This window comes from Pogona vitticeps, chromosome 1 (genome assembly GCF_051106095.1).
Source record: "Pogona vitticeps strain Pit_001003342236 chromosome 1, PviZW2.1, whole genome shotgun sequence".
Taxonomy (NCBI): Eukaryota; Metazoa; Chordata; class Lepidosauria; order Squamata; family Agamidae; genus Pogona; species Pogona vitticeps.
Genome location: NC_135783.1, coordinates 337,857,585 through 337,884,245, shown reverse-complemented (window position 1 = coordinate 337,884,245; position 26,661 = coordinate 337,857,585). Strand labels below are relative to the sequence as shown.

General features: G+C 42.0%; 2 protein-coding genes across 9 annotated transcripts in view; both read right to left on the bottom strand.

Moving 5' to 3' along the window:
• EVL (Enah/Vasp-like) overlaps positions 1–26,661 on the bottom strand; it is a 180,594-nt gene that overhangs the window by 99,647 nt on the left and 54,286 nt on the right. The gene's annotated exons all lie outside the window — the stretch shown is intronic.
• Positions 21,692–26,323, bottom strand: LOC144586094 (uncharacterized). Its single transcript, XM_078383782.1, has 2 exons — positions 25,459–26,323; positions 21,692–22,398 (listed from the first exon to the last, which is right to left on the bottom strand). The coding sequence occupies exons 1-2, from the start codon at positions 26,305–26,307 to the stop codon at positions 21,763–21,765; spliced, it is 1,485 nt and encodes a 494-aa protein (XP_078239908.1). The 5' UTR covers positions 26,308–26,323; the 3' UTR covers positions 21,692–21,762.

The following is a 26,661-nucleotide window of genomic DNA, read 5'->3' as shown; positions in this document are numbered from 1 at the left end:
AACCATTTTTGATAAAAGGCTATTTTTATGCCTGCAGAGGCACATGGCTACAGTATGAATAATTACACAATATTTTAAAAAAATTATTTGGCATGAGCATTCATAATCCACTTCTTTGAATGCAAAATAGATAGTATTCAAGCCATATGGTCATGGCTATGGAGGTAGGACAGAGTAAAATTGAACACTAGTTATAAACTTGCCAAAGGTCAGCATATACTTTTTGGCTTGCTTGCTTTCTTCATATCAGAGCATTTCACACTCTGAAATTATGGATGTATATGAAATATAGATAAAGATCAAGAAATTTAAAATGTTAAAATGGTTAGACTGTTTTTTGATCTGAAGTGAGTCACTTCAATAGCATTTTCTCTGCCACTTACTAGATTTTCTTTAGTCCACATGGTGGGACATACAGTGGTGCCTCGCTTAACGAGCGCACCGTTTAACGACGAATCCGCATAGGGACTTTTTTCCGATCGCTAATGTGATCGCATTGCGATGATCGGTAAGCGTTTCGCTTACCGATCTTTTAATTGCGATATTTTGGGAACAGCTGATCGGTGGTTCCAAAATGGCTGCCGGATCAACAAAATGGCCACCCACAGCGTTTTCGTGCCCTGCCCACGCAAACCAGGTGGCGAAAATGGCGGCTGGATGGAGGATTCTCCGCATAGCGGTGAGTTTTTCCCCAATAGGAGTTTAATGCGTTCCTATGGGGTTTCCCTCCCCCGCATAGCGATGAATCCGGATAGTGAGTAAGGGTGCAGTAAGTCTTGGGCAGACTGACCGAGTGCCCAAGAGTCTACTGATAGAGGGGGGTTATTTGAAGGTTCATATGGTTGAACAGCATGTAGTTGCTTTATTATCTAGTTCAATAGAGTTGAGTTGCAAAACGACCTGGGCTCTGATTCTTATGTCTGGACTGGTAGACTCCTTTGGAGCCCTATAAAAGCAATTTTGAGAGAGCTGGAAAATTTCCAATGTTTCTGTTGTAGTAATAAGTAAGAGATCATGAAATCCCCTGCTGCCTTTTTTGCCATGGCAACTGGCCACCATCAATCCCCAAATTAGAATTTCCCAAAGGGTAGACAAGAACCAATGATTTTTTTATTCGAAATGATGTAAGTCACGATTTAAATAAAAAATCAATTTTAAAAAAATTGGTCAAAAAACTGATTTTTAAAAATTTTAATTATGATTTAAACCATGACGTAAATCAATTTGAGTTTTAAAAAGAATTTATTCTTATCCACCCTGAGGGAAACTCTGAAGAATTTTAGTACCTTTGGGAGGTCATCTCCCCACACACAACTAAATGTGATAAAATTAAGCTGCATGGATATGTAACCCTAAGAATCCAAGCAGCAGATTTTTATCAATTTGATTTAATTCAAATCCACTCTGCCACTTAAAGGGAAAGGTGACCCCCAAAAAATCCCACACAGTGTAGCATAACTACGTCACCTAAAAGAGGATCTGCTCCTGTATTTATTTACTCGTACCTCATGGACAAAATCTGGAAAAAAAAACACCATCCAGGTGCCCTTCCCAAACAAAATAAGGAAGGTTGTGAAAAGACAAAGGGCTTTTCAGTGGTGGCACCACATTGATGAAATTACTTCCTTTAAAAGGCCCATCTGGCATTCTTTTTAGCACCAGAGGAAGACATTTTTATTTCCTCAGCATTTTAAGAACTATTTCTAGAGCTTTAGATCTTAGTATTCTTATCTTCCTACGAATTCTGTCTCACTGTGCCGAGGTGTTTTTATTCTTTGCAATGTTTCTATTTTTTTTAAAAAAAAGATTTGTTGTCTCCAATCAGTTGGTTTATTGTTTCTACTATTGTTTATAATTTTGATGTAGTACCCTTCCTTATTGGATGCTCTAATCAATCAAAGACATTTGACCTGAGAATCTGAGCCACTGCTAGATAAAGCAAGTACTGTAATATAAGATGAATCCAGGATGAATCAATAATCTGGCCAGCAAAATATGGCCTCTAGTATTCCTATGAACCATAGAGCAGACTGAAACTAGGATTTAGATTTCAGTATCTCCTGAAAGCAGGCAGCTTTTCAGATTTCCTTCTGCTTCACATGTTCCATTTCCTTGCATCGACTGCATGACAACCTTATAAACTCTTCCTGTTGTCATACTTGAGGTCTGCTGGGCTGGGGGTGGGGAAGAGCTGCTTTTAGAACTAGTCTAAAGAGAAGTGAGATGTAAAAAAAAAACCCTAATTTACAATAGTGGCACATGTTTTTGTTCTGTCTCACTGGCTCTAATGATTTGGGGACTTTCCTAAGTACCTTGCACCTCGGCTCCATTCTCATCCCTGAGCTAGGGGTTCAGAAACTGACATCTGCGGATATATGTGTGCCTTAAAAAAACGGAACAAGGGTTCTGAGAGAATCCAACCATCCCAGCCAAAGTTACTTCGACATGAAGCTATCCTCTCACAGGAGCAGAAACTGGCCCTGAGGCAGTTAAGAGGCCAATTATCATTGAACACGTGTGCTAGACACGCAACCTTATAAAAGAAGAAAATGCTCTGTTTATTCATTAAAGGCAGATGGATGACCTTTTCATAACACTTTGTTACTCCATGGTGGACAGACCTATATTAAAATTTCATTTTCTGACCCTTTATCCAAATAGCTCAGAGGCCATCTTCCTCCTGACAAAACACATTGTGTGTATAACTATTTATGCTTTGGAATATGGAATATACTTATGGTGGCATCTAGTGATTCACTGTATTTTACGTATTTTCATCGTCATCATCATAGAGGGAACCAAGCCTGGAGGGAACCAAGGAGGCACAGTCTGGGTCACCAGACAATGTTCCCCAAATCGGATTTGGAACCTGACACAACTTATGGAAGTTCATGGAAGAGATACTATCTCCTTTCCTAGTAGCTCTCTTTTCCATTGTTTAACACACCCCGCACTCTCTGGGAAGCTTTATGACAAGAATCGGAGGAGGGTCCGGTTGGAAGGAGAGGAAAGGAACTTTTCTTTTTGCAAACATCCTCATGTTAATTCAGTTTAGCTGACAAGCCATGGTTTGGAAAGCCTTTAGTCAATTTTGATAGGTTCATCCAATCATTGACACACTGTGGTCATATTAATGCCACATGCTCCATCATCCTAAATGAACAGCTGTGTGTTTGTCTGATGTATTTCAAGTAGCTGTTTGTATATATTGTGCTTCTGCATGAACACACATGGCAAAGATGATGTTAGTGGGTGCCAGGCTATTCAGTGTTGGCAGACTGTTTTGCAACCAGCCCAAGTTTCACACAAGATCAGCACTTCCCTTTTTCCAAGTACACAGAAAGCTGCCTTTAATAAACCATTGGCCCCTACAGCTCAGCTTTATTTTTGTGTATTGGCATTGATTGCGCCCTAGGATTTCAGCCACCACTCCTTGTTGCCCTACCTGGAAATGGCGAAGGATTGCATTTGGCACCTCTTTCATGCAGACTACGTGTTCCGCTACTGAGAAGCAATTCCTCCCTTTGAACTAGAACTGCTTGTGCCAATTGAGCCCAAAGGTTGATTAATTTTCAGAAGGCAGAAAGGGGGCATAATTTCTCCATCTGGAAACTCTTGTATATTATTGACTCACATCTGAAGCCCTGAAGGTCCCTGCTAGTCAATGCAGAATAATATTTTAGCCCAAGCATGGGCATAATACAGCCAGCAGGTTTATTTATTTAGTCTGCTATCACTGATAGAAGGTGGACTTGATGGTCCATAGGATCCCTTCAGCTCTGCAGGTGTAAGATTATTACTAGCATAAACAAAAAATGAGGAAGAAAGGAGGACAAGGAGAAACTGTTTGTATTGAGAACTTACTGAAATTTTCAAATATAGCACCGAGTGTTTTCCATTTCTAGAAGGAAGGTGATATTGCCTTCCAACAATTTAGAATTCCTTTTATCTTCCCACTCAGCTGCCCATATTCTCTTCATCAAAACTCAAACTATGCATTACAGATAACCTGCCATTAGAACTGAAACCCAATTACTGTAGTGTTCAAGAGATATGGCAGAGGCAGTCTTTCATGTTGAGGATTTACAAAAGAACACACATACAGGATGAAGCCCAATCATAAAAACAAAGTAAACTACATTTGCACATTATAAGAGAGGCAAGGAAAAACCCTGCTATAACAATCACACACAGTTGCTGTTTGAGCAATTACTTCTTATAATAACATGCTGTCTACAATGTACAGGTTAGTCCTAAAACGTTCAAATATGGTTCTATGGTTTCAGTGTTCTCTGCGTAAAACCACAACGGTACTTAACAACTTCCCTGAAAATACAGTATAATTATTACACCTATAGATAAAATTGTGATTACTATTGTCAGATGACACATCCCAAAATGTAAAGGGAGTGGAAATTTTGTCAAGTACTTTATTTATTTACGTATTTATTTTTATTCATTCCATTTATACCCTGCCTATCTGGTCATTACGACCACTCTAGGCGACTTACAGTAGTATTAAAATCAGGCATACCAACATAATTCATCTACCAGACACTGGCTGAAATCCTGTTACTTAGAGAAATAAATCAAATCAGGGTAGGCCCACTGAATTAACGGGGATACAGCGAGTCAACTCTTCCACAGATTTCATTGATTCAGATAGGCCTACTGTAGTCATTCATTCATTCATTCATTCATTCATTCATTCATTCATTCATTCATTCATTCATTCACTCATTCACTCATTCACTCATTAATTCATTATATTTTAACCCACCTTCCTCCTTAAAAAGGACTAAGGCAGCTTACAGCAATTAGAAGATAGTATTTAAGTTAGTAACAATGAGTATGCAATACTAAGCAGATCAATGAATGCAATACCAAAAAGCATAAGCAACACCAAAACACATTCAATGCAGTAAGGTATAACAGTCCATTTTTAAAAATCCACTTGGCAACCATTCACTCAGAGAAAGCTTACCCGAGGAGAAAGATCTTTGTCTGGAAGGACAGCAAAGATGGGGCCAGTCTAGCTTCTTGTGGGAGGGAGTTCCAAAGTCTGGGTTCAGCAACAGACAAGGCTCTCTCCTGTGTCCCCACCAAATTCACCTGTGAAGGTGATGGGACCAAGAGGAAGGCCTCTCCTACAACTTACTACGCTAAGCAACATGATTTTGGCCACATGTCAGAAGTGGAAAAGTAAAATAATTGGTTTGTCAAGGCCCTGCCCCAAAATATGGCAACTGGGTCTCCAGCGCTTTAGAATTGGGATTTTTAAAAAAATCACTAAGTGAAAAAAAATACGGTATTCCAAACACCGTGTGTTGCCTCCGTGCTTCACTTAAAATTTCAAAAACAGAGCAAATAAAAAATTTCTGTACAAGGTATTCGATTTGTTTAAAGTTTAAAGACAAAGAAAAATATTCTTCCTTTCTTTAAATTGACAAGCTGAGTATTTCATAAAGGATCCATGAGATCTTTAGGAAGCTGTGGGAACCTAAACTCCCAAAATAAATTGTAATCATATCAGCTGAAGCTGGCAATAGAGTCAGGCCTCAATAAAGTTATTTTTCTTAAATATAACTTTCAAAATACAGTTCCCAGAGTCCCACACCCAGCATGGCTGTGTTGGCTGGGAAGTCAGGAAGATGTAATACTAAAAGTAGCTTTTCAAGGCTTTGTTATCAACCCGAAGTTGATTTTATCCTTTTAGGAAACTTCTTTGCCATTCTGACCTAAGCAAATGATAATAGTATTTTAAAACTATGAAAGAACTAATTTTGCTGGTTTAACTCTTCCCTATAGTTTTGTCTCTGAGCTTCCACAGCTGTGTGTTCTTTTTATACTGTACTTAAAGTATTCAGAAATAATGGATACAGTTGCCAATGAAAGTTAAGTATCAGATATTTAAGTGCTGTACAGTACAATTCATTTCAATAGACCAGTGAAGTACTGAATTTAGTACAAGAGAGTATTGAAATGTAATCAATAGTACTTAAAAAGTTTTTTAACTCTGGTTGGACCAGGTTTCTGAGGCTTTATGCATTTTTAAGTGTTTGCAGAGAAAGGGTCATGAAGATAACCAATTCAAAATAAAAACAAACCTTCTCAGTAAACAACAACAACCCACCAGGAATAGTCAATCAAAATTATGAAAACATTGACTGGTATTCTATAACAGATACAAGTTTTAACCAAAATCCTAAGTATCTGTTAAATATCAGTGCAGTATTTATGCTTTATTGCTGTTCTTTGTAGCTTTGATGCTGTGATTTCTAAGAACTGCAACTGCTTATAATATTGTGTGAAATTTCTTGATGATGATGCTTTGAGAACAAGCAGGAAAAATCAATAATCTGTTATACATGGATGACCTCAAACTATATGAAAAAGTTCTACAGAGAGGGAATCATTGCTAAACATAGTGTGAATATTTAGTGAAGATATTCAAATGAAATTTGCAATTGACAAATCTGCAGCTCTGTCTATACAATGGGGCAAGATTCAAAAACTAGATCGAAAAGATTTTTAAAATTGTGATGTTATAAAACTACCATCAAGTGATGATAATTACAAATACCTTGGAATACTAGAAGTAGATAACATCCTGCACACAAAAGTTAAAGAATGGACAGAAAGGGAATATATCAAAAGACTGTGGAAAATCTTTAAATCAAAACTGAATGGGGGAAACACAATCAAAGCCATAAGTGGCATAATTACTGCACTTGTCATTATGCAAAAACATTTAAACTTGTCAGCCTCCAAAAACACATGGGAACATTAGTAGGGAAGGTGTCAGAAAATGAGGAAGTCAAGATCTTATGAGAGTTCCAGATCCAAACTGTTATATACCTTGAACATAACACACCAGACATAGAAGTAATAGAACAAAGAAATGTCTGGATCATTGACATTGCAATTCCAGGGGATGCCAGAATTGAAAATAAAGAACTGAAAAAAACTAACAAAATACAGACATCTGGCAAATGAAACATCTTGCTTGTGGATAAAACACACTGTGCCTGGTATTTTTGAATAATAATAATAAATATAATAATTCTTTGCTATTTCGAATCCAAATGGATTAGTAAACCTAATCTATGTCCCAACGTTTTCGTGCAACTGTAGCTAACAAAATACAGGGGACATGGTGGTGCTGTGGGTTAAACCGCAGAAGCCTCTGGGCTGCAAGGTCAGAAGACTAGCAGTCGTAAGACTGAATCCACGCAATGGAGTGAGCTCCCGTCGCTTGTCTCAGCTCCTGCCAACCTAGCCGTTCGAAAGCATGTTAAAATGCAAGTAGGTAAATAGGTACCACCACAGTGGGAAGGTAATGATGTTCCGTGTCTAGTCACGCTGGCTACATTTCCACGGAAACTGTCTACTGACAAGCGCTGGCTCTACGGCTTGGAAATGGGGATGAGCACCGCACCCTAGAGTCAGACACAACTGGACATTTGTCAAGGGGAACCTTAACTTTAACCTTAAAAAGATAATAAAATGGTTGGACAGTGTATGTATAGCTTGTTTTTTAAGTTATTATTGAAGTAATATCTGTTAATCATTCCAAATACAGCTCCAAAGATACTCAACAAAGGTGGTGTGTGCTGGCAGCTGATTTACAGAACCATCCAGTGATTTGACCAGCTTATCTACAGGACTCTAATTCTTTCAGCTGCAAGCTGAATCTCAATACTTCAATCTATCACGAGGAAAAAGTTCAATAAGAGGACTGAAAATGAGAAAATCCAGCAGCAAGAATGATCCAAAGCCTTTTTCTAAGCTGACTGTTGGTCTTATACCTCCAGTTAGTCCAGCAACAAAGATGCAATAAGTTAATTTCTATCCTAAAGCCAACTGATACACAACTGCTCAATTTAAACAAAAACTGCAAGACGAATCATCCCACAAACTTCACATAAAACTCAACAAGAGGGTCACTTTTAGTGTCAAGCTAGTAACAAAACAGACTATACAAGTTTTCGGTTTCCAGTTCAGCAGCCCTCTAAGTTTAAAAAGGAAGAAGTTGATAGAAAGTCTGGTATTGTATTAGACAACACTGCATTATTAAAATATGTTTAACACAGTGGGTGCCTGGAAGTTCTCTCTCAATAAATTGTGGTGTGGGTAACTCGCCCAAGTCCCATGCTGAGTAGCAGTGAAACAATTTCCAGACCATAAGGAGAATAATAATCTGCCAATTCACACACACCATGAAGCCTCCAGAATGCTGTTTGCACCAGTGTCAACTCACAACACACATCTACAGATCAGTGGGTTTGAAAGAAATGTCAAGTCACGGGCATAGCACGATATGGAAATGCATTTAGCCTCTTCTAAAATGGCTCCAATATTTTGTTTGAAGCATGAAAGATTTTCAGGCCCCAAGTGCCTGAGACATTTTACAACCTATATTAAAGTAAACATTTCCACATAGCCAGTTTCAAGCCTAAGAACAAGACAAGCTGGAGACAGCAGTGAAGCCAGAAATGAGCCAGCTTGGTTTCAGAACTGACACAGAGAGAAGACTGGGTTATGGACAAAGAGGCAGCTAATGTATAAGGGAAGAGAGCAGCCATCAGCATCATCTTCTTAGAACCGGGAGGGAAGCTGCAGAAACCAGGCCAAGACACTGAGAACAAAGCAAGTTCAGAATAAAGGAAGAAAGGTTTGAAGCCAAGATCATGGTAAGGAAAACTAAAGCTAGAGAAGCAAGAAGACGAGAAAGTAAACTACCAGGTCTCTGGCCAAAGAGACAAGGCTGAGGAAGAACAGTTCCCAGTCAGACATACAGCCACAGAGAACTCCATGTAAACTGTGGATCAGAAGTGCACCACATAGCTGTTAGGCAGAGAATTAAAAAAATAAATAAATCCCAGTTTAAGTCCTTGGCATCTCCTGGTTAGGGTTGCAAAAATTCTTACTTGAAACTCTGGACAGCTCCTGCTAGTCAGTGTTGACGGTATTGGGCTAGATGCATCAATGGTCTGGCAGACCATAAAGCAGCTTCCTACGTGCTGACTGTCGAGAGTTTCTGTGGGCTTTCCACTTACAGGGTCCAGATTCAGAAAACACAGGAACTCTTAAGGGGTGATTGACCACATCCAAAGCAAAGTAAAGCCAGGGAGGATACTGTCACCTACTGACTCCCTCCATGGTCCCAAATCCAAAGCATCACTTTCCTTTCAGAACCTAAATCAAAAGCATTTTACTAGTATAACAGAAACAGTACACAGCTAGTCAGACACTGACACAGAATGCCTGCTCTCAATGTAGCTGCTCTCAGACTGTGGAACTCCCTCCCACAGGAGTCCAGGCTGGTCTCATCTTTGCTCTCCTTCCGCAACCAGGCAAAGACCTTTCTCTTCAGGCAAGCTTTCCCTGAGCGACTGGATTCTTGAGTGGGGTTTTTAAATAGATGGTTGTTTTGTCTTACTGTTTTAAATGCGTTTTTGGTGTTACTTTTGTTTACTGTGTTTTAGTACTGGTAGCTATTCAATATTGTTTAGTATTTGTATATTTACTGTTTTTAGCTTTTAATATTGTTTTTTAATTATGTACGTAAGCTGACTTAGGTTCCTCTCAAGGAGAAAGATAGGGTAAAATATTTTAAAATAAATGAATAAATAAAATCAATACAGGGCAAAGCTGCAACAAAGCCACTGGAGAAAAATATATAAAAAGATGGATGTGGTAAATATTCACAAACTATCTCATCCTCAATAATCTTCCAAATTCTCCCATGCAGAAATTCCCCATCCAGGGCCTCCTCCTGCATCAGAAAGTTTTCCCAGCTTTCTGCAACAATGAGACCCCAATCATTCCTCTTCCCTGACCCCCCCCCCTTTGTCTTATTTTGCACAGGAAACAGCCACGTTTTGCTCAGTTTAATGCTTTGAGGCCAGGGATAGCCCATAAACAGAGCTGCAAACACATTAATACAGGAGATGCAGTCTTTCCATATTTGTGGAATCTGACTTTAATCAGTAAAGATCGATAACCAAACAAAGTAAGCAAATCTGCATAATCCAGAGGTGACAAAAATGTGTGCTGTGACACTCAGACACATACATTAAGAATTTGACCTTTACAATCATTGAATACTTCTGATAGTCTTTTTGTGGTCTGTGAGATTCACATCCCTAGCTCAAAAACATCCCATACCTGTTCCCAGAGTTCAGCTGATGACATCTATTCAGTCAAATAAGAGCAAATAAGCACCATTCAAAAGAGTATAATTAGCCAGTTGATTTAGAAGGATTAATGAAGACTACAGTGGTGCCTTGCTAGACGATAATAATCCGTTCCACTGAAATAGCTGTTTAGCGAAATTGTCTAGCGAAAAGCATTTCCCCATTGGAATGTATTGAAACCTGTTTAATGTGTTCCAATAGGGAAGAATCGTTGTTGTCTAGCGAAGATTGGCCATAGGAAAACCGCTTTGCGAACCACCGATCAGCTGTTTAAATCACCGTCTTGCGAAGCTTAGGTCCAAAAACACCTGTTTGCGAGCACAGAGGGAGTTGTCAAAATTGTCATCTAGCGAAAATGGGTTTGCGAAGCAGGGACCAAACATTGTCCAGCAAAATTCCCCCATAGGAATCAATGTTTTGCAAATCACTATAGCGATCGCAAAAAGCCAATGTCTAGTGAAAAAACTGTCATGTGGGGTAACTGTCTAGCAAGGCACCACTGTAACTAGAAACTGCATAGGTATTCAATCGCCATTATCATTGCCAACTAACTTAAAAGAGAATTTGATTAGTTAAGCCGTTGTCCCCAATCAAATATTCCATCTAAATCCTTAATTAAATTGCCAAGCAACTTCCTGTGGCAAATATTACAATCTCTCTCTCTCTCTCTCGTGTGTTTGCGTGTACATCACACACACACACACACACACACACACAGAGAGAGAGAGAGAAAGAGAGAGTTTGCACAAATGCAAGAGTTAGGTGATACTTTTATTGAACCACTAAAAATTAATACAAATTACTAGCTTTCATGGGTAAAATCCCACTTCCTTGGGCTTTTATGGATAGGGCAGAGAAAACTGTCTCAAAAATTCATTGTAGATGTCTGTGTTAAGCCTGCTTGTATGAGATGGATCCAGACTCAGTTTAAAAAGTCAGCTGGGAAGCATAGTCTCAAGCAACCTCCCTTAAAAGCATGATTAGAATTTTCCATCCCATTAGTTTTTTAAATCTATGTCAGGCTTGACTGGTTCCTAGAACCCAAACAATGGTCCTTATTTTACTTAGCAGATCCACAGCAGAGAATAAAGTTTGGGCTTTTTTGGAATATTCTTGAAGTAACTTCTGTCAAGATGTGAAATTCTGAATATATAGAGTGATAATTAACAGGAGTGTGGAAAAAGTTGCTCTGAAAATGTATACTGTTTTTAAAAATGAGGTTTGAACAGTGGTTTACTAAAAGTGACTGCAAAGCAATCAGCCAGCTCCAGCCAAGTCGAAACGATCATCCTAGAGAGTGAAGTCAAGTGGGCCTTAGAAAGCTTGACTAACAACAAGGCCAGTGGAGGTGATGGCATTCCAGCTGAACTATTTAAAATCTTAAAAGATGACGCTGTTAATCCATGAAACTGATAAAAAGTCAGGCTTGAAAATAGAGGAAAGAATTGAAAATATATTGAAATAATTGGTTTTTAATACAGTATGTAAAAAGTTAACATGACCAGAACTAATGATTTGCTGTACCTTATTTTAATAGATCCAATAATTTATGGCTGCCTTTATTATACACTCTTTGTAATCCACAGATTCAGTTATTGATATTCAAAACAAGAATGCTTATTGTCACTGCCAGATACAGATTTAGGGAAATTGTATTTATAGGAGTTGTAAAAACAACAGAAACATTATTTTGGCCTTGTTCAGAAAAAATTGCCATGTCTGGAGATTTTTAGATTAGATTAGATAAATATTTATTGGGGATAGATTCAAAGGATTTTTAAAAATCCTGATACTGCAAGAGATTAAAGTAAGTTAGAAGACTCCTGAATTCTAAGCACTCTTTATGATTTTGCTCCAATAATGCAGTTTTATGTTTATAGGTGATGAATGTGAGGCCCAACTTATTGTTACTGTTTGCACTTATACAGTGGTGCCTCACTTAACGAGTGCACCGTATAGCGATGTTTCCGTATAGCGATCCCTTTTTCGGGATCGCTATACGGAAACATCCCCGATCGTCGCAATGGGGAAAACCCGCATTGCGATGATCGGGTATTGCGGCGGCCATTTTGGAGCCGCCGAACAGCTGATCGGCGGTTCCAAAATGGCCGCCGGAAGCCCGGAAATGGCTGCCGGCAGCCGTTTTTGCGCCCTGCCCTCGCTTAGCAAAAATGGCTGCCGGCACTTGGAATCCTCGCTGAACGGGTAAGTAACAAAGGTATTGGAACAATACATTTCCCCTACCCGTTTAGCGACAATTTCGCATAACGAGGGTTAATCCGGAACGGATTAACCTCGCTATGCGGGGCACCACTGTACTTTATATTTTGCTCTGAAGGCAAAAATAAACAAATTTGCCTTTAAGTCAGTCAAATTTTGGAGACACTCTTCCTTTTCACAAGAAAGCTCTGCTTTATTGCACATAGTGTGAAACCAATCCCCTATGAAATGTTCACAATGTGCATGCATGCATGTATTTTTAAGGGGATATTAATAGCACCGACATGGGAAAATAAACCTGGTGGATATCCACAAGAAAACATGAAGGAAACAAAGAATAAGCGAAGGTTGTCCTTTTAATGCACCTAATGGCCCAGGATACTACAACAGAAAAAGCACAAGCTGACCTACTGCTCTAATTAGTCTAGCAGACACTCTGACATTTATGTTGTTGAAAGTAGACAATGTTAATAGCTGGAGGGAAGACTGTCAGTGCTTCTAACAATCACAGCATCACTGGCATTGCATGTAGTGGCCTTCAAGCGTCCATGTGCTCACTGAAGCCATGCTTGTTTTACTGATTAAAAAACAGTAATATACCGTGTTTCCCCGTAAATAAGACAGGGTCTTATATTAATTTTTGCTCCAAAAAACACATTAGGGCTTATTTTCAGGGGATGTTTTATTTTTTTCATGTACAACAATCTACATTTATTCAAATGCAGTCATGTCATCTTCTTCTGGTTGCTGCATAATGGTGAGGGCAGGGTTTCACTTAACTAGAGCTTATTTTTGAGGTAGGGCTTATATTACGAGCATCCTGAAAAATCACACTAGGGTTTATTTTCCGGTTAGGTCTTGTTTTGGGGGAAACAGGGTAGTATAGAGGGCTTGCTCTCCAGGATTCATATTTTTACAAACCACAGATTTTCAGAAAATTTTATTTCTGATATTAATACCCCCCAATCCCTACTTGATATATGCATGTTCTTGATCAGTGGTGCTTTCTTTGCAACTTAACAGAGCAGTACCACCTCCAGTGGCTAGCTAGAAGGGGAAAACAATCTTGCAGCTTGGCCTTCCACTTAGACACCCCCTTCTCTCTATTCCAGTGACTCATGTTTCATTCCATATTTATCCACATCCAACGTTTCCTCCAAGCTGTGCTCTCGTGCAGCGCTGCATCAGGGCCATGCAACCAAGCCAGAGTTGCCACCCATTTGTTTCCAGTTGTGGCTTGAACCCCACGAGCACAAGGTGGGGCCTCCGCCCAGTGCTCCAGAAAACTAGGTGGAACATTGTCCACACCCTTTTCTTACGAGATGTTATCACCTGGTGTTAATATTACTAGCTTTATAAATAAATGCACATAAATAGTATCACAAAAAGAATATCAAATTTGTTGTTGTTGTTAAGTCGTTAAGTTGTGTTCGACTCTTTGTGACCCCGTGGACCAGAGCACGCCAGCCCCCCCCTTCTTCTGATCAAATACAGAATTCTTTTCTCTCATTATGAAGAAACTATAGGCCAACTTTGAAAATATTCTATAAAATATATGTTACAGATTACAAGAATACTTTATTTAAAAGCACTGTGTGACACAGTGTTTGGTCATTTTCAAAGCTACATATATTGCTGCTAGTAGGAGAATAAAACCCCACTAGTGAGGCATCGCAAACAAAGAGCTAGGGGCAAAAGAAAGTTAATAAAAGGTTATCAAAGGTAGATCCTCAAATGTAACCAGCTGTATGCCTTGGGGAGAAGGATTTTATATATATATAAAACAAGAGAGAAAGAGAAAAGGGAGAAGTGAACCACATATCAAGGTCATTTACTCTGTATGATGTAAATGTCTTCTAACTGCTTAGCCAGTGAAAGAAGGCCATCTGTAGGTTAAGAAGATCACTCTTGTGTACCTTTACCTTTACCTTTTATGCCTCTGCTGGCTAACTATTAAATGTGGCCTTAATTAAGTAGTTTTACTGCCATTTTATCCTGGCATAAATCACTGTAAAAGGCATGCACAAATGAAAAGCATTCCGACCACTTTGTAATGAAGCATTTTTCACATGAGCAGCAGACCAATGTTTGTAAGCATAAACGAAATGTTTTTTTGGCGACATCATCCGGCATAAACATGGCAAGCCGATGTTCTCCTTGATGTATGAAAGCAGTGCTGGGATATTTCTCACCAATACCAAAATATCTAACCTCAAATTGTTTACAAACATTTGCCTGCAAACCTTTATTTTGTTCTATTTATTGAATAAATCAGATGTTGGGTAGAGAAAACCTTAGATTTATTCCACCAGGCTCCCTCTACCCAGCAGTCCGTTCAAGAGCCCCAATGCTAAGTTTGCATTTTGTCCCATTCACCTAATTCAACGATCCATTCTCTGGACTCCTCCCCTTATCTTGCAGGGACTTATCTCCACCTCTCCCAGTCTGTGCTGCTTCATAACGTATCTCCCCAAAAGACTCTTCTAGTCTTACGTGAACATTTCATCAGAGCCGTTTCATTAGTGAAAGAGATTTCACTGTCTGACATTCAAGCTACCAGCTGGAAAGTCCAGGATCAGCAACACAGAATGCTTCACTATGTTTTTCATATCACACCACTGCTAAACCAAGGACTGCCAAAGGAGGATTAGAGATAACATGTCTAAGAGATAACTCTGTTTTGCCTCTCACCTAAGTCAAATTGATTAAGCACATTTTGTCTCTTCCCTCTAACCACGCTCCTTAAAACATTATTACAATCTTTAAAACAACCAAGATTAAGTTAATTTGCAAATCATTTATTAGAAGCGTTGCATTTGGTGTAGCTTAAACTTACTTCTGTGGAAGTTCACAGGGAGTTATCTCTCTTAATAGAGGCTGAACATGCCTGGTATCATCTGAAAAAATCTACCCCACCTCCTCTACATGAAGGCTTATACTGCTGATGTTACACTAGAAATGCAAAATAACACATCTTTCCTGAATGCATAGCTTGTTTTTTCCCATTTGCTTCAGCTATTACTATATATTCAGTTGGTTTAGTTTTAACACCACCTGGTTGAAATACAGAAGGAACACTACAATGGAGATGACCTTTTACTGCAGCACCGAATTCTTATTCTGTGGCTGAAAAATGCTAGAACTGAAAAGGGTAAAAGGGCAAACTATAAAGTTAAAGCAAAGTCTCTATATACAGTATGTCTAAATTCTGTTTGACAGAAACCACAGTTTTCAAAGGTAAAGAGGCCACAGAGCTATCCTATATGTGCATGAGCCAAGAATGGCAGAAGAGAAAAAGTCACAGTGATTACAGCAGAATGGCTGCTATATCCCATAATGATTTTTGTTTGAGAGCGGCGGGGGGGGGGGGGATGACCCAACAATCAAAAACACAAAAATGGCAGACAATCCCCTGGAGACTCTGCCAGTGCTCACCAATCAATGAACTATGCCACTGGCTAGTGTCTTCATATGATAACGAGTAGGCCAACCTATGAAGACAGAGATGGGGGCACTATAAGAATCATAAGAGAACAAAGCAGCAGATAAAGGCTCTTCAAGAGACTCCCATGCATTTGTTCACCGAAGTAGTAAGAAGCATTCAGTATTTTCAAAACTGCAAACTACATATTAAATATGCATTTAGGCTGTAATCTTATACATACTTACAAGTAAGCTCCACTTCACTCAATGGTATTTATTCCCAGGAGAAGGAGGATATACAGTGGTGCCTCGCTTCGGGAACCGATCTCACGAAACGACGATTTTCCTACAGCTGATCGGCAGTTAATGGCCACCGGGTAAACAAAATGGCTCCCCGCTCTTTTCTGGGACGGATTCCTCGCTGCATGGGCAGCGAAAATGGCTGTGCTATGGAGGATCTTTGCTGGACGGTGAGTTTCAAGCCCATAGGAACGCATTAATCTGGTTTTAATGCGTTTCTATGGGCTTTTAAATTTTGCTTTACGATGTTTTCGTTCTACAGCGATTTTGCTGGAACAAATTAACATCGTAATGCAAGGCACCACTGTAGAAATAAAGATAGATATATATATATAGCGAGGCAAGCTTCTGCTTATAGGACCTTCTTTTTCCCCAGAATCTAAGATCCACACCTCAAAGCCTGGTGCAAATGACATAGATTTAGAATTTTAAAACTGAAACTCCAGGAACAAAAGTTGAATGGAGGGGAAGTGAACTAAGTTACACTCTTTCTTAACAAAAATCTAGCTCTAGTAATTCCATGTTTCCTTCTGTGCTGGCATACAAATTAATATTTGAGAGGAGCACTTTCATTACTGCTAGAGGTTGGCTGTTCGATTCTCCACTGTGCCTCCTGAGAGAAGAGCCAACCTATATGACCTTGGGCAAGCTGCCCTGTCCCAGGGCGGCCTTCAAAAGAAGGGCATGATAAACCACTTCTGAGTACTGTCTACCAAGAAAACCCTGAAATGAGTCACCGTAACTCAGAACTGACTTGATGACACACAATTATTATTATTATTATAACCAGCAGAGATTTAGATATCCTTGCCAAACTCTTTGAGTACCTCAATTATCTAGCAGGGCAACCAGATCTACCTTCTGATCAAGATATAAGAATGAACCTTCCACACTGCACTTATTTTGTTTCTCTGTAGGCAGCAGAAAAACAAAGAATAGAAAGCATATATACAAATACGTTGGACACAGAGTTAGAAGACTCAGAATTTGTAGCACTGCTTTAAAAGAAACATGGCAGGTTTCATGATCTTACTTGGGAGAAAGGAGCTGGGGCAAATTAACCGCCGAGCAGCCAGGTTTGGTTCAGCTCAGCATGAAAATTCATCTAACAAAGCCTTAATAATATAGCGTGAAGGATCTACAGCTCAGAGGCTCATTGCTCATTCAAAATACGTATGAGTTTGTGTCCATGCATGAACTCAAGTGCATACACATGCATCTCATAGTTGGCTCACAGTTTCAGAATGAGTCCTCACTTCATTTCTGTCATTCACAGTTATCTGGACCGCTGGTCTTATGGTTTTACTTCCTCCTCTGTGTCATAACCTGCTGCAACTATTAACCAACAAAACACCAGATCGTGTTCCTGATTCAGACACCTCTAATAGGCTTGCTATGATATTAACCTGCACACATTCAACAAAATACATCATTTCAAGAATGCATTTTTAAGTAAGCATTTTCTCCTTATACCTCTGGAAATTAAACCCAGGATAACACATCAAACAGCAACAAAGGACAGATTTTTTTTCCAGACCATGGCATATAAACAGAAGCCATATATGTCCATGTGCCTGCCTGTCTGCCTGTGTCTATGTAGGATTCATGTCCACTTGTCCTACTCTCACCCTATATCTTCTGTATCTGAACTGATCCTACCCTTAGCCAAGTCTTTAGACTACACATAAAGCTCATATAAGATCTATTTAGAAGATAGCAAGCTGTGAAGAAGATGGGGACTAGCAAGCACTAAACTCTTCATCCCCAGCCCTGACATTTGCCTGCAATGGGCTAGTACAAAGGGCTGTGTGCTCCTTTAAAAGAGTCAGCTGCTTAAAATAAATGCTTAAAATTGATGCAAACTCTCTACATTCATAGATCTGAACTATTTAGAGCGCAGGGCAAAATTAGCCGTTTTTGCTCAGAACTCAGAGGGTGTTAACGTTTCACATTCATGGTTAAGATCACTGCAATTATCTCCAGGGAAAAAAAGCTGTTATCATTTTCATGTAACATGATTTTGATTTTAATACATTTCTTGCCACAAAACAACTTCAAGAGAAGGGCACTTTAAAAAAAAAACTTAAGCAATTTACTGTACTTGCTTTTTTGGTTTCAAGTTCCTGAATGCGTTTTTCTGTTTGGAGACATTGTGACTCCTTGGCTGTTTTGTACGTATAATCTTGCAATTCTGACTAAACAACAGCATTTGAAGCATGAAAAGGGCATTTATACTATACATGCTTATTCCAGCAGAAGCAACTTCTGAAATATAATTGAAAAGGCAGCTGCATCTTGACTTCTGAAGAACTGTACATTACAAGCAGCAAATTAAAAGCAGCATCAATTCTAGCAGCATTTTTTAAAAAAGAAAAGCGAAGCGGTTGAAAGGTCTTTGATCAGATCTGCAAGAAGTCAGATGGTGTACAAGGTCCAACATGTCTTCTGTTCAGACTAGCAATAACAGCTGACGTACATGGGACTTTAAGAATACATCCTGGATGCTTCACAACAACACTTCCCAAATAGATTTTATTCAGGCAGGCCTTCAGCAACTGAGTGTCTGTTAAGAACAGTCTTAACTTCCTTCCACTTCTTTTATTGTCTAAACTTATCATTAGTGTTTTAATGGAGATTTTTTTAAGTGTTTTGATTTTAACTCCATTTTAATGCTATAAATGGATTTAGTCATATTTCAATGTTTATACCTTATTGTGTTTCAGTATTACTGAATCCTTTTGTCATTTCACACCAATGTAATGCAAACAGCAATTGGCAAATTGTTGCAAGTTAAGAAGTGTGGAACCCGGAAACCGGGGTCATGAAGCTATGGTTGGAGTGCCGTCTCTCCCAAAGCATCCAAGGGGACTCAGACAGCTCCACCTCCTATTCCTCCTAGGTCCGTGCATCAAGGAGTTGATACCCAAGACTTAACCCCGGTGATGAAGGGGTTAACAGTATCTTCCCAGACCTATCCTGAAATGGCAGGAAGAGAGGAGACTGGGCGGTCTGTGGTGGAGGCGGGCATGGGTGATATAAAAGGGAACCAGGATGAGATTCTGGTGGTTGGGAGTTGATTTGGATGCAGGATCCGTGGACTGGGCGATGGGAACAGGTCCGGGTTCCAAAGCATGAAGCAGAGAGTCGTAGGAGGAAAGGACTTCTATAGCGCCCATCATACTTGGGTGAATCTGAAACCTGGGAGTGCCGACGCAAGCTAAGGGAGGAGAAAGAAGCGGCTGAACGAGAGTGAGAGGCGAAGAGAGCATGGCATCTCGAGGAGTTGAAGAGACTGGGGTGTTACCTGGACCTTGGAGTGCCAACCCAGGAGAGGGATCGCCGCTTTGGGGCTGGTCAGGGGATGAAGAAACCACCCCCTTACTGATACCGGACGTAGCAGATGATGTGCCCCAAGAACCAGAAAGGGTTCTGGAAGGTCCCTGGGAGCACCACCCCACCAACCCTTTTGAAATGGACACGTGGTTGCCCCTGGCTGAGCCGTTGCTCACTCAGGAGAAGTTTGTTCCCCGTTTACATGATGTTTCTGTGCCATCGCCAGAATTAATAAATGAAAACACTACTTTGGATTTAAAAGCGTCTCCGACCCTATTTGGGTAAAGGAAGGTCCTGGGAACTGAACCCTCACAAGAAGTCAGTGCAGATATGATCTATTATACATTACGTCTCAGCAACAGATAACATTTATGTTGACTACTTACAACAATTCACCACCAAATGTATGTGAGTGGGTCCATTCTCCTCTCTGTGTCTTGTTCTCCCTTTACATAAACATTGGAAGGCAGGTCTTTTTCATGCTTAACAGTGTTTAATCACTTGTTGAGATGCTTCTCCACAACAACCTGAGCTAAGCTGGCCTCCTTATTCTTGAGACAGCCATGTTGCCTGCAGAGAAATTGGGAGTCAAGAAGTTGGCCCTTCTCTGTAGGGGCAGCAAAACTGTGGACAAGAAATCACGCTGATGGGCAGGGTCAGCCCAAGACATTTTGTTGCCTGAGACAAAAGACAAAATGGAAGACATTGTTCCATGTGTAAAAGCCAGTTGGGTTGGCAAATGCATTTTACTTCAACAATGGCCATTTGATAACGTGCCTGAGGGGCAGCTGGCTAGTCCAGGAGTACAAGGAATATGCGGATCTATTTTTAAAAAGGTGACCATGGGGCTCAGAAGGAATAGCTGCTGCTAGTGTCCCCTACCATCTGCCACCTGAGGAAGCTGTCCCACTGTGCCTGATGTTATGGGCAGCTCTGCCCAGGGAACTTTCTTTCTCTTCAGAACTCTAGCCTGAGGCTGGATAAAGTGAATGAGAAGAAGGAATAGCTGCACAGCTCCCTCAACAGCGGCTGCAAGATATATTGAAAGGGCATCCATGATGGATCAGTTTTGGAAGAAGGAGGAAAAAAAGATACAAAAATAGGGCTGCCAATTTAGACCATGAACATCAGGCATGGCTTTATCTGTAAAGTGACCTAGGTTGCCTTACAGACAACTAACTCTCTGCTTGGTGGCCAGAGGCGCCTTCCTTCAGCTGCGGAAATTATACCAGCTACGGCCCTACCTGGACAAGCGGAGTCTCATGACAGTTACACACGCACTGGTAACATCTCGCATAGATTACTGCAATGCGCTCTACATGGGGCTGTCTTTGAAGACGGTCCAGCGATTGAAACTAGTCCAGAATTGAGCTGTGCAGCTGGCGAGTGGTGGGGCCGCTAGGGAACATGTCAAGCTGATTCTGTTTAACTTACATTGGTTACCAGTTGCTGCCCGGGCCCAATTCAAAATGCTTGTTTTGACATATAAAGCCCTAAACGGCTTGGGCCCTGGATACCTGAAGGACCGCCTCCTTCCATATGAACCTACCCGGCAGTTAAAATCTAGCCAGGGGGCCCTTTTGAAAGAGCCGTCCCTCAAGGAGGTAAGAGGGATGGCTTGTAGACAAAGGGCCTTTTTGGCAGCTGCTCCCAGACTATGGAATGCCCTCCTGATTGAGATTTGTCTGGCGCCGACGTTGATGACATTTCGGTGCCAGGTCAAAACCTTCCTGTTCCAGAAGGCTTTTAATTGAAATAATATCAGCTGTGGGTCCGATGGCAATTTTTAGATATATGTATTTTAATTGCATTTTAATTATTTTGCCTTTTTATTGTATTTTAAATGTTGGAAGCCGCCCAGAGACCTTCAAGTAGTGTGACATATAAGTTAAATAAATAAAATAAATAAATACTACAACGTTGTGCTCCTTGGCTATTAATCCTGAATATCTAAGGGGCAAAGTTCTACTTTTACAATCTGCATGTTTCCCTCTGCTCTCTTCTGCAAGTAATTTAAAAGAGTGTATGTGTGAGGGTCCGCTATTCTTCGCCTCCCCCTTCCCCAATAAAGCCTCAGACGCATTTAAACCAAACAACTTGTCTTCTTTATTTAACTGTGGTAACGGGATAGAAACGTCAATTAGGTTGGGGATAAACTTCTCCTGTTGAAGTAACGGCTCATACAGGGGCACCCAATCTTCATCAAAAGGGTTACTGGACTTCGACGCCCATGGACCGGCCTGAACCTGGGAGGGTTCTTCGGGATCGAAGTCATCTCGTTCCATCGTCAATAATGGGGTTGTCTCCTCGAACCCTGCATATCCCCAGGGTGATGCTGCTGTTGCCCCGAGGGTTTCCCAGGGTCCGGATGATACCCCAGTCTCCTCAGCTCCTCCAGATGCCATCGGGTCTTTTCCTCTCTTTCTCTCTCTACCCGTTTCTTTTCCTCAGCTAGCTTTCGCCTCCACTCACGGGTCTCTCTTTCTCCCCAGTAAGAGGGACGGACCCGAGCCTCATTCCTCCTTCTCTCCTCCGCTTCTTGCCTGGTCATACACACCTGTTCCCACTTGCCCGACCAGGGGTCCTGGATTGAGACCCATTCCCATTCGCCTCCTTTCCCCGCCTGCCTCAGACTGACTTCCCCCTCAGCTCCCTCTTCTGGAACTTTCGTTCCCCTCCCTGCCCAGACTAGAGGAGTCTGGGTCGCTATACTTAACCCTTTCACACCCTTTTCTAAATCAAAGGTATCCACTGCCTGGTGCAGCATCCGTGGTGGAAAAGGCTTGGGTGCGGTCTGGGTGCCCACGGAGGCTCTAGGGCGAGACGGCACTCCTAACATCACTTCACGACCCGGGGAACGGGTGTCACACATCCCCCCCTCCAAGAGTGCCGTCCGCTCTTCCTCGCTGCGCGCCCACGGACCCTGCCGAGAAAAATAATCGACATTAGTATGCTCTTTGCCTTTTCTATATCTTACTTGAAAAGAGAACGGTTGTAGAGCTAAATACCACCGAGTTAAGCGTGGGTTGGTCTCTTTCATTCGTTCCAACCACTGTAGAGGGGCATGGTCGGTGACCAGGTCAAAGGGAGCTCCTAGCAAATAGTATTTAAGACTATGTGTGGCCCACTTGATGGCCAAAGCTTCTCTTTCTATGACAGCGTATCTTTGTTCTCGGGGTGACAGCTTACGACTCAAATACAACACCGGGTATTCTACCCCGTCTTTAACCTGTGATAAGACAGCCCCTATACCTCGATCTGATGCATCTGTAAAAAGGGTGAAGGGTATATCAAAATCGGGTGCAAACCTGACTGGTAATTCACAAATGATTTCTTTTAACGTCTCAAATGCTTTCTTTTGGGAAGGACCCCATATTACTTTTACCGGGGCTTTTTTCCTAGTTAAATCAGTTAGCGGCGCCGCTATAGAAGCAAAGTTAGGCACAAACTGACGGTAATAACCTACTAAACCTAAAAATTGCTGGACTTCCTTCTTTGTCCTGGGTTGGTACCACTTGGATATTTTAGTCACTTTCTCCTCCTGGGGTTGGATTTCTCCTTGTCCGACTTTGTAACCCAGGTAATCTACTTTGGGCAGCCCAATTTTGCACTTCTTGGGATTAACCGTCAAACCTGCTTCGTGTAGCCTTTCCAGTACCCTCCTAAGGTGGGCTAGGTGTTCTTCCCAGGAGCTGCTAAAAATTATAATGTCGTCAATATATGCGGCTGCACAGTCTTGCAAGGGTTCCAACACCCGGTCCATTAATCGTTGGAACGTAGCAGCTGCCCCATGGAGCCCAAACGGCATCTTCTTGAACTGGAATAAACCCTTAGGGGTACAGAAAGCCGTTTTCTCCTTATCTTGGGGTCTCAAGGGGATCTGCCAATATCCCTTTGTTAAATCGATCGAACTGAGATATTTGGGCCCCCCTAGTTTATCTAACAAGTCCCCTACTTTGGGCATAGGGTAAGCATTGAACCGGGATATGGCATTAACCTTCCTGAAGTCAATACAGAACCTAAGCGACCCGTCAGGTTTTGGAACCATTACAGGGAAGCTTCTCCAAGGTCCGTTGGATGGTTCTATGACCCCCAGTTTAAGCATCTCATCAACTTCTTGGTTAATTACCCCAGTTATGTGTCTGGGCCAAGACCTTCCACTAACCCTTACAACATTGCCAGGGGGTGTTTCTATAGGGTGTTCCACCAACTGGGTGCACCCAGGTATTGAGGAGAATACTTGGGGAAAGTCTTCCTTCAACTGCCCTGCTTGTAATTTTTGCTCCTCTGACAAGAGGTCTCCTACCACTATATCCCCTCCGGAGGTCAAATCTTCCCTTTCGGGGCCCAACTCGTCATCGACCTCGGTCCCAAACAACACTTCTCTGTCTATCCACTCTTTTAACAAATTTACGTGGAACACTTGAGTTTTCTTCTTCCTATCAGGGGTCTCTATTTCATAGTCTACTTCATTTAATTTTCTTAGTACTTTGTAAGGCCCGTGCCACTTAGCCAAGAACTTGGAAGTCTCTGTGGGCAGGAGCACTAGTACCTGTTGTTGGGGTTCGAATTTCCTAGGACGAACCTTTTTATTATAGTAACCCCTTTGTTTAATCTGCGTTTGCCCCAGGTTCTCTTTAGCCATCTCCCACGCCAGTTGTAAGTTATTCCTCATCTCAACTATCTGTTGGAGGGCCCCCTGGGAACGATCTTCCCCTTCTTCCCATTTCTCTCGTATTAAATCTAGTATCCCCCTGGGTCTACGGCCATATAACAACTCAAAGGGGGAGAAACCCGTGGAAGCTTGGGGGGCCTCCCTAACCGCAAACATTAATGGGGCGAGGAAGGTATGCCACATCTTGGGTTTTTCCATTGATAATTTCCTGAGCATACCCTTCAAAGTCCGGTTAAATCTTTCGACTAGCCCATTGGCTTGAGGATGATAAACCGAGGTTCGTAAAGGTTTAACCCCCAATAGGTCCCACATCTGTTTGAAGGTCAGGCTCATAAAATTAGAGCCCTGATCTGTTAAGACCTCTTTTGGAAAACCCACCCGGGAGAACATTTCTAACAATTCTTTGGCTAAGACTTTAGCTGTAGTGGATCTCAGGGCCACTGCCTCCGGGTACCGAGTGGCATAATCAATGACAACCAGGATATACTGATGCCCCCCCGCTGATTTGGTTAGCGGACCTACAATATCCAAAGCAATTCTGTCAAATGGCCTATCTACCAGAGGCATAGGTATGAGCTCAGCCCCTGGTCCCGACTTGGGTTGAGTTATCTGGCACTTGGCACAGGACCTACAGAACTCTTCTACGTCGTGGGCCATCCTGGGCCACCAGAACCGCTGTTTCACTCTATCCAGAGTCTTTTGGGTGGCTAGGTGTCCTGCCACCGGTAAGTCATGAGCCCAATGCATTACCCAGAACTGCAGGCCCTCTGGGATTACCAGTTGGGATTCTTCATCGTTGCCAGCCTTGGTTACACGATACAGCAAACCTCCCCTCAATTCAAAGCCTTGCCCCCCTTCTGGGGTGGTCCCTTCAGTCATCGCTTGCTGCAAACAGCTGTTAAGTCCCGCATCATCTTGTTGGAGGCATCGTATCTGGTCTCTAGACAAATTCATCACTTCTAACTCCCTGGCCTCCGTTTCTTCCTGAGCCCAGCCTATTTCCCCGGGCTCCTTAGCCAAATTGCTCAGTCCAGGCCAGTCTCTCCCTAGTAGCATTTCTCGGGTCATACCGGGCACTATTCCCACTTCCATGTCCCTTTTAAGGCCATCTACCTCGACCTCTGCCATGGTAGTCGCATATTCTTTCACATCCCCATGGATACACCGGATTACAGTGATCTCAGGTAAAAGTTCTCCCTCTAGCTCCTTTACCAGCGTTTTGCTGCATCCTGTGTCCACTAAAGCCTTCTTAGGATGTCCATTTACTCTCGCTTCTACTACCCAACCCAGGTGATTCTCCTCACCCACCTTGGTCATCCCGGTGCAAGCCTCTGCCCACGCACACTCAGTCACTGGGCAATACTTCCGAATATGGCCGAACTGGCCGCAGCCGAAGCAAGCGGTCATCTTCTCCTTCCCTAGGTTCCAGGTCGCCGCTTGTTTGGAGGCTGCCGGGTCGCTTGTCACCGTTGGTCTTGGTACCCTCGTTCCGACTGGGTTTGAGTATTCAATACGGTCGGGTCTATTCTTTTTGGCCCCCGTCTGCGCCGTTCCGCGAAAATCCGCCTGTTTGTTAGCGTCCGCCATTTTCTCTCTCAGTTTGGCTCCTTCTCCTTGTGGCGCACTTCTAGTTTGCCACGTGTCCTCTGCTTCTAAGTAATCTTCCAGCAGTGTCACAGCGCCCTCTAGGTTGGAGGGTTTGTTCTTGATGACCCAGTTCCTAGCTCCGCTGTTGAGCGTGGATATTAACTGTTCCATAATCACGATTTCTACGACCTGCTCTGCTGTCTTCCCCTTTGGTTGTATCCACCTCGTGGCGTTTACCCTCAACTTTTGCGCTAGTGTCCTGGGGTGTAACCCGGGCTTCAATTTTAGTCCCCGAAATTTCCTCCGGTAGGCCTCCTCGTTTAAGTTGAGGGTATTCAAAATGGCCGTCCTTACCACGTCGTAATCTCCCGCGTCTTCTGGGTCTAGGGTATCTACTATTTCTTGAGGTAACCCCGTGAGGTATGGGGTCAGTATTAGTGCCCACTGATCTTTTGGCCACTGCGCTGAGATGGCGATCCTCTCAAACGTGTGTAAGAACGCTGCCGGGTCATCCTGGGGACCCATTTTCTGTAACTTAACCGGGGGCCGTGTTGCTATGGGTTGTTTCATTCCTATGCTCTCTGAAGGCTGATTTCCCTGAGGTGCTTTTAACTGTTCGATTATCATCCGCTGCTGATCTGCTAATTGTTTCAACAAGACCTCCTGTCATTCTGTTATACGCTGCATCCATTTTTCTGCGTCTGTGGGTTGCGGGGGAGGCCCCACGTGCTGGGCGCCAGTATGTGAGGGTCCGCTATTCTTCGCCTCCCCCTTCCCCAATAAAGCCTCAGACGCATTTAAACCAAACAACTTGTCTTCTTTATTTAACTGTGGTAACGGGATAGAAACGTCAATTAGGTTGGGGATAAACTTCTCCTGTTGAAGTAACGGCTCATACAGGGGCACCCAATCTTCGTCAAAAGG